This window comes from Dendropsophus ebraccatus, chromosome 3, assembly GCF_027789765.1.
Source record: "Dendropsophus ebraccatus isolate aDenEbr1 chromosome 3, aDenEbr1.pat, whole genome shotgun sequence".
Classification (NCBI taxonomy): domain Eukaryota; kingdom Metazoa; phylum Chordata; class Amphibia; order Anura; family Hylidae; genus Dendropsophus; species Dendropsophus ebraccatus.
The window spans coordinates 165,332,066-165,344,497 of record NC_091456.1 but is presented as its reverse complement, the minus strand read 5'-3'; the positions used below and the strand labels follow the sequence as shown (position 1 = coordinate 165,344,497).

The window sequence follows — 12,432 nt, the reverse complement described above, 5'->3', positions numbered from 1 at the left end:
GTCTGCCCGTTTCCTCCTACATGTTCACTTACTTGCATATTCAAGTAGGCCGGTCTTAAGAAGGCATGAATGTAGGAGGCAATGGCCGAGGCGAACAGTGCTCTGGCAGTTCGAGGAAGCCCCCAGTCCTCGTAACATGCTAATTTATATATTTCTTTAGGATTAAAGTTCTCAAAAATGGCAGGACATGAAGAGGAGGTAAGGGGCTTCTAGATCAGCATCAACTATAAGTTGGCTTAATTTCTCCAAAAATTTTCACCACAATTATGGGGCAGTTTTTGGTCCAAGGCATCACAAGCCATGCCCCCTTTCCTGCAAAGCCATGTTCACTTTCCATTATGATCTCTTGCTAAAGTATCAATAAAGTCTTTAAAACTCATAATAACTTTGGTGCAATTTACATTTTTTGCTGTTAAAGGGGTAATCCAGCTACTTTCTGGCAAACATCACCCCTGTCCTCAGGTTGCGTGTGGTATTACAATTCAGCTCCATTCACTTAAATTGTAACTCTCGTTTGTAAAAACTTCGGACGTGTCATAAGTTTTGATCGGTCTGGACCTGTACTGATCATGAGAACGAGCCGGGGGAAGACTGCACTTCTAATGTAAGTCTATGGAGCCCGACTCTTTCACTGACACAGAGTGGGAAGATTGGTCCTCTCCCTGCTTGTTCTTACAATCAGTCATGGTCAGAACACTCAGACCAGGATTGATCAAAACTTTTGACATGGTACACGACAGGTACACTTTAAATGGAAGTGATATTCAACACCCACACCCAAACTGAAGACAAGAGTGATGCTGTTTTTAGAACAAAGTGGCCATGTTTTCCTAAGCCTGGACAACCCCTTTAATTCCAGAGCATTTTCAATAGTAAATTTGCCCCATTGTTTATAAACAAAGAGCAAAAACACTAAGACGTAAAACGAGCTGGAAAATCTCCAAGATTTAGAAGTTTACTATTCTGCTATTCTGAGATTTGTATGTAGCACAAGATGTTCAGACTGAGGATTCTATACGTTTCATTCATCATCCTGCTCTTCCCTCTGACCCTTCCCATATGACGGTGTACACACATACACTATGTATACCTTACCAGGCGTCTGCCGCAGAGAAACAGAACACACTGACCTAAATGTAATTACCGCAGTGTGTATGATTCCTACAGAACACGTACAATTTCCGAAGGAAAGGTACAAATTCCAGGAGCTATTTTCAGCGTTCACCTGCAGGAATGACTTGCTGACTGCGAGGGTTTATACAGAAAAAAAATTATATATATTTCTACTACTGATGGGATTTATGGCTATAATTCAGCAAGTTTTAACTTCTGGGTTATACTTTCTCTTCTTTGCATGTTTTGCCTTTTGCCTATATTACTGTTTTAATACTTACATATAAAGTTTCTTTCATAGATTTGGCCCCATTCACATCAAATTATTGGTATAGGTTGATAACCCATAAAAAAGGTTTGCCAGTTAATAATGTGATCTGTTCTGTGGGGGTGCATTGACTTCAATGGACTGAATATAGTTTAATACTGTACTAGCCATGTTTGGTCCATTTTAATGTATACTGCTTCTGCACATGGCCGTACAAACTATTCCCTGGCTTAGTGCTCATTAGTGATGAGCGAACATGTTTGTAAATGTTTGTATGTACGCTAATTGACGCAACTGCGTAAGTTTCCTCCCACCAATTTGAAAGAGCCAATGAACGTGTGGGAAAGGAAGAGCACATCAGGGAATGTAGTAGCCATGTTCACTACTGGCATTACTTTGATTGGCTGTACGATTAGCACCATTAGGTACATTACGTACATGCTATAAAACCGCAACGCTGAGGCAAATTTTCTCACACTCTTTCCTGATCCTTGTGCCGTTCAGTAGGGATAGTGAAAGGAGCAGGGACAGCATCTGAATTTAGTTTGGCAGCAATATTTACAGTGGTAATTAGTAAGTGTAGGGAGGGAGAGCTGACCGAGTAGGGCTTAGAGCTTTGTGAAATTGTCAGTGTAGGGAGTGTGACAGAATCCAGAGTTTTAGCACTATAAAGATTAATTTCTTAACCCTGTAGTGACCTGGTATTCATATTAGTCCATCCTGTCTATTATCTTCACAATGTATTTGAGTTTTCCGAGGCCAAAAGGGGAGGCTCGCCGGGACATCTTGACTTGCTGAGCTGACTGTACGCTGCGGCCCAGCATTCCTCGCACGTATTGCGTAATACATGTATGCACGTCTTTGCGTATATACACACAGGCAAATAAAAGATACGCTAATGCTGTACAACTTGTAATAGCTTCGCTATTACATATTGTACGCTTTTCACCTGATAATCTGTACACAGCAAAACGTACGCTTCTACTGTATATTCGTTTTTTGTTCATGAACGTTCGGCGAACATATAATCCAAACTGAACATCGGGATGTTCGCTGATCACTAGTGCTCAGTCTATATGACTGCAGGAGATGGCCTTATAGACTTATAATGGAGTCTGTTTCCTGAAATGAGAAGCACTGAGTGCCCAGCTTTTCGGCTGAGTGCCAAAAGCTTTTGTCTTCCCTCACTGAATTGCATTAAATGAACAGCTCGACTGTATATCTCTAGTTTAATGAAACCAGCCATAAGAATAAATTTATAGTATGTCTATTTTTTTTTTCTTTTGACAATATTCTGGCAACAGAATAGCAAAAAAAGATTCAATTTGCCTAAAACTCAACATCCCAAAATATGCTCAAAACAGCATAAAACAAATATGTTATAAAAAGCAACAAAAATTCTTGAAAATGGCTTTTTATGCTTGTAAAGTGTGTTTGTGAACTTCAAAATACACTGAGTGAACATACTGTAGCCTTAGGTTAGGTGCCTTAAAGCCAATAGACCCACAGGGAACAAATCAAAGTGTATGTCGGCAAATGTATTTTACCGATACCTGCGATGCGTAGAGGAATCATGATGCGAAGGGGGCTTTAGTTTGATGTTTTCTAATAGCTGTGTATCTTATAATGCCATGCGCAATGGATTTTCTTTCATCTGGCCTCTGATGATCTACAATGTCTGATCCATCCACCATTATAATGTGAAAGGTCACAAGACCAGAAGATGAGTAAGTAGAGAAAAACAACTTGGAGATGTCTCTGATTAAGCCATGTTCACACTACTGTTAGAGCCTCATCTGGGAGTTTTTATTGGCAGCTGCATCAGATTTGACACACAGCATGCTTCCCAATAAAACAATGAACTCCATGATAGAATTTGACCGACGGGGTGTGGTCAGCAACGTTGGTGTCCATCATTTCACTGATCCACCATTACCATTATAGTTTCCATTATAAGAGTACGTTCTGTTCTGTATTTATTAAATCCTGGGGATAAACTGACAAGCATAAAGAAAAAGAGGCACTCTCCAATTGCAATTGAATTATTATATTACTTTACTCGAATGAGCACTGAGGATGAGGGTATTTCTCTTACCTTCATCCTCTGTGCCGTTCCCGTGCAGTTTTAATGTAGTGCTTCGTACAGTAAGGCTGTTTGGAGTACTGCCCGGCCCCCCAGAGTGCAGGTCCCCCCCTCACCAGTTGGCCCAACCCTAGTTATGGTTATTAATAGAGGGGCTGGCCAGGGGTGGGCTTTATTGGCAATCGGGGGGTAAAGCAGTGCACCAAGTGGCCTTACCATACTAAGCACTACATTAAAACTTCACAGGAATGGCCCTGAGGATGAACATAAGATACCTCCGTGAGCAATAGGCAGCTATCAGCAAGTTAGATTTGCTTATAGTTCCTCTTTAAGGCTGGGTTCACACAATGTATGACACAGAACAGCCGCTGTATGTGAACTTAATTTCTTTTGAATTGGAATGCGGGCATATTCGGGTCAATATATATTACATTCGGGTGTGCCTGTGTTCCAATTAACCATTGCAGACAATATAAAGTGCGGGCGATGGCGCACTTTACATTGTCTGCACCATCAATTTTGTACGGCCGCCATTCACTGAATTTACATGTCAGTTTTTTGCCCGGCTGCATGGAATCCCGGTCAGGATTCCATAGTAATTAAAGTGAACAGTCACTTAATTAAATAACGGCCATCGTTTAATGAAAACTTATGTTGTGTGAACGTGGCCTAATAATGTAAGACTCTGGTTGCTTGAACCCACCATAGAACATGGTACTGTGGGCCCACCAGATCCTTCATGTAAACGTCCATTTTAATCATATCGCAACCTGTATTTTTCATCTTTGTACTCAGTTCATAGCATCAATAGAATCTAATAGCTCATTTGTGAATGATCCTATAGGGAATATACACTAGAATTAAGTGATTGGCACCAAAGTCACTTCTAAATGGGGCTGTGTCCTGTTTGACTTTCATGGCTGATTATTCTCTCGGAGCCCACCCTAGAATCCTTTGGTACCCAGGTAGGCCAATCCCATTAGCAATGTGGAGTTTCCTTAACTCTAATTTGATCAATACATAGAAAGAATCTAATACTGTACACAAATGATAACAAGTATAACCTATAGTATGCTCCTTTTCGGAGTAGTAATACTACACGGTCACCGAACACGTTAGTGTCTTGTTATCGCGCCGTTGCCTTCAGTGGTTACAGATAATTTGACAGAGATACAAAATGGTTTATGAAGGGTCAAAGTGAACATTTTCTTGCCATTTTTCACCTCATTACACAAACCCACTGTGGCAATATTTATGCTAGTCCTCCCGACTAGGTGGTGCCTCTGGCTACCTATCAACTTGTCAAGAGAAAAAAAAAACCGCCACAGTAGGCAAGAGTCTATTTATTCCCATTCGAGCCATCCAGGGTCACTGGGATTAAAAAAGCCACCAGTAAACAGAAAAAAACATGGTAACAAACAGTATAAATTGTTACACTCATGCCAATCCCGGCAGCTTTGCATTTGTTCTCTACTCTGATTTTGCTCACAGGAAATAACAGACGATCATGACAAAATATAAGAAGAAAGTAGAATGTGGAGTCTTCCCTGTCTTCCCTTCACAGCGATGTCAGAATGAGGACACGAGAAACCTAAAGCGTCTAAAAGGAAAATCATACTTTCATCTTCAAAGACTGACAGATACTTGGTTACTGTTAGATATTTCTTTACTTTGCATGAGTGAAAATAAAAGTAAATGTGATGTTATTAATGTGAGAATCTACGAGTCGGTGAAGCTCTGTGCGACAGCATGTGCGTAATGTTGGCTCACAACTGGAAGAATCTATATCCGTTAGAGATGAGCGAACCTCGAGCACGCTTGGGTTTGTCCGAATGTGGCATTTGATTACCAGTGGCTGAAGATGTTGGACATAGCCCTAATCCTGCCTGGAAACAATGGATATAGCCATAGGCCATAGGCTCAACCCATGTTTTCCAGGACTTTCTAGGGTTGCATCTGCTTTAGCCAGAGCATTCAGGTTTGGACAAACCCAAGCATGCTCGAGGCTTACTCCTCTCTAATATACGTATACTACGAAACTGGAACTGTAGGTACAGTAGGCTACTGGTGGAAAGTGGTCCCATTTTGATTATGGATTCAGAAAAGCTTTGTCTTGGAACCCATGCATTACAGATCCGTGTTGTACTGCCCCATAACATGATGCCCAAACCATATCTTTTAAGTTCATATGAAGGCACATACAGAACAATTAGAACCAGGGTAGGGTAGGGCTAGTGGTAGAAGACAATGGGCAATAGGAGGTAGGGTTATTAGGGCAACTACAGGGAGTGGGAAGCCATACAATATGGAAGCAGAACAGCATGAAGTCGCACCTTTCCTTACTTGTTTTGGTTGTCTGTTTCGTTTCCAGTATGAATGAGAAAGTGGGAGTATGTCTGTTGCATAATGAGAGTATGTCTGCTTGGCATCAAGGCATTGTTGTCAGTAGAGATGAGCACAACTCGAGCATGCTCGAGTCCAATCATTCAGCATTTGAATACTGGTGGCTGAAGAAGTTGGAAACAGTTATAGGAAGTCCTAAAAAATATGGATACTGCCTATGGCTGCCGAAACGATTGGACTCGGCATGCTCGAATTGTGATCATCTCTAGTTGGCAGGTGTGAGCCCTTGGAGACAGTGTCAAATTGGTAAAAGGAATGAATTTGGGGTCCAATCAATTTATGAAGAGCAATTTGGTTGGTGCAGTGATGGCCAAGCATCTTACAGAGTGGAGTCCCTTAGAGTTGTTGGAAGGATATTAGCCATCTGTGGTGTTTTCCATGGCCATGTGAAAGTGGTGACAGCTTGGAATATAAAAACGGGAACATTGAACATATTTTGGGCACCAAACCCTCTTACTTTTCATTGTTTATAGCTGTTGGTTGGTATGATTGGTACCTGGGTCAATTCAATCCAATCTTAAGTCTCTGAGTCATTTGGGGGTGGGGGGGTAGTTGGTTTGGAGGCTGGTAAAGTCAGTAGCAGAAAAAGCATTGTGGGGTTGGGTGTATTGAACACCTGACTCTCCTAATGGATTTTTTATAGAATCAAAAAACTGAAAGAAATGTAGCATGGCTGGCACATTGTACAAAAATGTCATACCTTGTCTTTGCCATGTGCAAGAGGTTGTCTAGACAAAACAAAAAATTGCTCCATGGCTAGGGGTGGTGAAAAAGTAAATAACTTACTATACTCACCTCTCCCACTCCCCTGCTGTTCTGATGCTTTTGGTCATCTACTGGTCTCTGCATCTCCTGTGTTCCTTTCACATCCACACCCTACAGAATTTGGCCAACTCAGCCAATCAATGACTGACGTGGAACACCACTGCTGCCTCTGATCGGCTAAGCAGGCCAATTCCCATGGGGTCTGGACATTTGAGGAACCTGGAAGAAGCAGAGATCATTGAAGAACTAGAAGAATGGGCACAACAGCTGTGTGGGTGTGGGACGGCTGAGTATAAAATGTCTATCGGTTTTTACCGACAATCCTTTTTAGCTGTCTTTTAGACAAGATTTTTGTATATATCTATGGGGACAACTTGACAGGAAACAGAGTTCAGAACTGAATTCTATCTTTTTATCCCAATCATCGAGTAAAGTCTGATCGATGACTATCTCCATACCTCCTAAGAAATAATGAGGATTCTTTGCAGTAAGAGCGTAAAGCTGTGGATTGCCCCATGACAGTCAATAATAGAATTAATAGACAAGTACTAGACATAATAATGGAGACTAATAGGGATAAATGGAGATTATTTGTTCCAAAGAACTCATCTGACTGTCCTTGTTGGGTCGGCATGGAGTCAGCTTAAGTTGGGATGCAGAATATGACACTGTCAATCGGAAAGCATGTTTTGCCGTCCTCTGGTACCAAATAACTAGACCCGAGAGAAGTTGTTGACAGTGTATCCTTTCAATAAAATGGTGCACCTATCTAAGTATGATATGAAAGCAAAAACATCTTGAAGGTAATATACTTCTCCAGAGAGTGAGGATGCTATCAGCTGCTGCGGGACTATGAACAAACACAGCACTAACAAGTAAAGTGATAAATCAATGGTTTAAATATTGTCATCATTAACTCTCAATAACCCAATTAAAGTGACAGGCTAACAAAGTGCTCCCGCAGCATATGTGCAGCAGCCCAAGGACATGAAGTGCAGGATTTTTTTCTTCTCTCTACAGAAGTCTAAGGAAGTCAGAACAGAAACAAGGAGAGTAATTTTCATTTATCAATGTCATTTGTTTCAAGTACAAACCACAGAATGTTCAATCTTCTCTACTTATTTACCAATCCAACCGTATTGATTTTTTACTGCATGCTATCTAATACATTGCTAGTACACAGCTAAAAATGTATAACAAATGATTTATTTCTGGGTTCAAGAAAATATGGTACCCAACTTGACCTTGAGAGTGATTCTCAATTATTGCCAAAATAAATGCATATACAGCCATAAAATGCAAGAGAAAAAAAGACTGCGTGGAAAAAAGTAATACATATACTGTAAAACCAAATACTACAGTCCATTGTTCCAGTAGGCAGTGCTGAGGATTCCTGCTAAGAGAGAGGCAAAAAGAGCTGCTTCATTCATAGGAAGCTGGTTATATTATTTCTTCTACATTTGTAGTATACAAGTGTACCTGTCATGATGTTTTCAGCACTGATTGGCATGCAGTCGCTTCTACCGCCGGTAACTATGGATATGACTTTGTCGGAACGGTTACGTGCACAAGCCCTACTGAATCAGAATGGGGCTTGTGCACAGAACAGAACCGGTGTGGTTGTGTCCCTAGTTATATGAGTGTAAAAGGATTTTCCACAGCACAACCAAAGTTCGTGCAAAGAACAACTGGTTTATTCCATATCAGGTGACATAAACGGTGCAGCAAAACAAAAAAAGCAGGTTACAGATCAACGTTTCGGTGGTCTCCACCACCTGTCTCAAGCACCGAAACGTTGCACTGTAACCTGCTTTTTTGTTTTGCTGCACCGTTTATGTCACCTGATATGGAATAAACCAGTTGTTCTTTGCACAAACTTTGGTTGTGCTGTGGGAAATCCTTTTACCTATATTGTTTGGTCCGTGGTCAAGACCATTCCCGCTGGCCCCCACTACTATTTTTGAGGTTGTGCTGCCAAGATATCCTTTGAATAGTTATATGAGTGACTACATGACAGGGCAGGAGATATCCTGACACGTACTTTTTAATGTTCCACACACTATAAAAAACTGGTAAGAAAAAAAACTGAAACACACGGGGCTAGGATTTAAAACAACCGTTCATCCTAATTTATTACATTTAAAGGAATTTTCTTAGGCCAATTTTTTTCTATGTAGAATATGCTACATAGTGCCTGTGCAGGGCCAAAAAACAGACTTTTGTACTCACCTCTTTTGCTCCCACACTGCCGCCATTCTGAAGGTGCCGGGTACTGTTGCTCAGGGCTTTCTGGAGTCAGCCTCAACAAAAGCAAGTGCACACTCAGCCCGCGATTAGCTGAATGATCCCTTTCTTGTGACTGATACCAGAAAGTGCTGAGCAGTAAGACCGGGCACCTTGAGAACAGATGTGGTGGGAAGCAGGAAAGGTGAGTACTTATTTCTTTTTATATTTTAGCCCTGCCTGAGTACATCTACATAGAAAGAAACAGTACCCAGGTAATCCCTTTAGGTTTCTTGATGTCACTTTGCATTCTGGGTGGCACTTCTGTAGAATATTTTAAAGTCTCCAGTTTTACATTCACTTAAACAGTATGAAACAGTACTTAATAGACAACCAAAAAAATTACCTTTTCTTGATATTGCCGACGTGAAGAGTCTAAGGACTGGATTAAGGCTGTGGCGTGGCCAACAAACATGGCGTAGCATGTGGCGCCAACAATCATACTCAACATAGTTATCCATAGGTCGGACATGCTAACAGGAGCCCTGGCTCCATAACCAATGCACAGCATATGGCTCATGGCTTTGAAGAGTGCATACGAGTACTGTTTTCCCCAGGAATCATTCTAGAAACAAAAAGAAAAAAAAAAAACATTTAAAAAGTAATTAACGACCTAAGATGAATACATCCAGATACGTAGAGAAAACATTTAAGTAAGTGCGTTCAGGCGGACAGGTAAAATTCTCGTGCAAACCCCTTCATGCACGTCTAATGTATGTAGAGTATTCCACCTGCACTGACAAGCAATGCCTGGGAGACCCTGTCTAATGTTGCGCATCACACTGAGTGAAGATGATTAGATAGTTTTCCTAACTCTTCCATGTATCTACTCATGCTTCCACATCACATGTATTTAGCTTAAGGGGAATAACATCCCTGCCTTGTCTCTAAGACTAAAGATAGATCATTTTTTGCTGGCTCAATTAACAATAGGTATAATGGGTATGACATTGGGAGGAAAGACCGAGAACACTTGATGGGAAGTGAAATGTGTGTGTGTATATATATATATATATATATATATATATATATGATATTTTTATAACCTTTCTACAAGGGTAAATGTCTATTGGCCTCTGGTTTAATACTCGGTTGACAGTAAATGTAAAGTCACTTTATTCTGACACGGAACGTATGCTCCAGAGGCTCCTAATGTACTCGCAGTGTTCGGACCTTTGTGACCCTGAATGACCAAGGTTCTTACTATATAGTCAATGGTTCTTGCTCAATGAGCTCTTCACATTTAGGGCCCTATAACATGGGTGGTAATGGCTCTATGTAATAGGCCCAGCGATCCGATGATGAACAAGCAAACATTCTTTCGATAACATGGTCTTATCAAGTGAAAAGATCCTTGTGTATTGGCCGTACGTCGCTACCGAAAGTGGCACATGACCACATGCATTTGCCTTGACCACATGCATTTTCAGTAGGAATCACTTTGCCTTTGTACAACCAACAGCCCACTTGCTTGCTGCTCATACTTGCTGCTTCAAGGGGTACTCCACTAATTCTTTTATCTTTTAAATCAGAAAGTTATATAGATTTGTAATTTACTTCAATTTAAAAAAATCTCAAACCTTCCAGTTCTTACCAGCTGCTGTATGTCTTGCAGGAAGTGGTGTATTTTTTCCAGTCTGACACAGTAGTCTCTGGTCTAAAAGTAGTCTAAAGTAGCAAATCCCCGTAGAAAACTTCTCCTGCTCTGGACAGTTCCTGACATGGACAGAGGTGGCAGCGGAGAGCACTGTGTTAGACTAAAAATAATACATCACTTCCTGCAGGACATACAGTAGATGATAAGCACTGGAAGATTTTTTAAATAAAAGTAAATGACAAATCTATATAACTTTCTGACAGCAATTGATTAAAAAAAAATCCCTCTCAACTTTCATTTCTAACAGCACAACTTCTCTCAGAATATGCCACCGCTACCCACAACCCTATTTTATGCTAGGAAGGGCGTTCCCTTCTGACAGTCACATACTATATTCACACATGCACCAGTCAGCTCCCCGCATTAGTCTCTACTACCTCCTAACAGCAGCATGGTGCATGGAATTCCCCAGCATCATGTACAGAAGCCACAGCTGATTCACATAACATAGAAGCAATATAAAATGTACAGTGCCATTAATTCCTAATTCATTTACCATTAACCCTTACAACAGTAACAACCACAATGCCCCTGACAAGGTTCAGTTATTCAGCCGCAATGTTACATACTATTAGTGGCCATACCTCCTCTTATCCCTAGAGCAGCTGCTTTCTGGCTCTGGCGAAAAAGAGCAGAGAAATGGTCACATATCCATAGCCATCTCTTACTAGGGAACAGGGATGAGGGTGGAATACCGGTGGTCGATGTAGCCCTTGGGGCATTATTACATGGAGCCGATTCGGCCGATTATCGCTCCATGTAACAGAGACAACGATCAGCAGATGAAACAATGATCGTTTCTTTAGGCAAAGACCTAAAATCATCGGCCGTGCATCGCTACGATTCAACAAACAGTTTATATTACCTGTCCACACTCCCGTTGTTCTTCTGCGTTCGTGGACAGGTAATGTAAACCGTTTGGACAAGGGCTGCATGGACATCTCTAATGATTTCCGTGCAGCCCTTGCCAAACAATTATCGGGCCATGTAGTAGATCGGCGCTCGTTTACAATATTAATCGGGCTGCCATTGGCCTGTATAATAGGACCCTAAGGCTGCCTTTAAAATATGGATACAGTCATAGGCCATAGGCTGTATTCATGTTTTCCCAGACTCCCTAGGGCTGCATCCAACTTCCTCAGCCACCGGTAATCAAATGGGGAACAATTGGCCTTGAGCATGCTCCAGTTGCGCTTATCTGCACTGGGCGAGGCACTGTTCCCTGTTCAGCATCATCTTGCTGGAGCCCAGGCTGCAGAGCAGCGCTCCTCTTGCAGTCCTTGGGCTGCCAGTTGGGCATCACTGCCATACATCCTATAGCTATTCCATAAAGCTATGTGCCAGACAAGATAATTACAACTTTGCATAACTTTTCAATTGCAAACACCTGAACTGTATCTTCCCACAGCATGGATCAATTTTAAATAAGTAAACGCCTGTGTTCAAGCCTCATTACCATAAATTAACATGATGTTAATTCTAATTAGCTTAATTATGAAGCGTATATTTGCATATATTTATGTTGGTAAATAGGTTTCAATGAAAACTAAAAAACTTGTCAGTCAAGCTTAATATATTCATTGAAGCATAAGGGGAGACACAGTCTTCTATAGGAACATTTACAAGCCCTCTATGAGTAGTTCTGTCTGATCGTCCCTATAGATGTCTAATAACGGCTGACTGTGGTCTATATAGTTACAGGATGGGATAGTGGACAAAGAAACCTCGCTGTTGCTTGTTGCCACTTGTCAGGCCAGTTTTACTCTATGTGCACACAGTTTTTGGTCCCATATTTTTACCAAGAAAAAAAAGCAGTTCCACTGAATGCATTTAAACAAGTCGGCTTTTTGTTAATCTTTT

At 41.2% G+C, this 12,432-nt stretch overlaps 1 protein-coding gene across 1 annotated transcript in view; it reads right to left on the bottom strand.

Annotated features, from left to right (window-relative positions):
* Positions 1 to 12,432, bottom strand: part of HCN1 (hyperpolarization activated cyclic nucleotide gated potassium channel 1) — a 257,247-nt gene that overhangs the window by 44,819 nt on the left and 199,996 nt on the right. Inside the window, exon 4 of the mRNA XM_069964733.1 lies at positions 9,262 to 9,480. Within this exon, the coding sequence (XP_069820834.1) occupies positions 9,262 to 9,480 (219 nt within the window). The remainder of the gene's footprint in view (positions 1 to 9,261; positions 9,481 to 12,432) is intronic.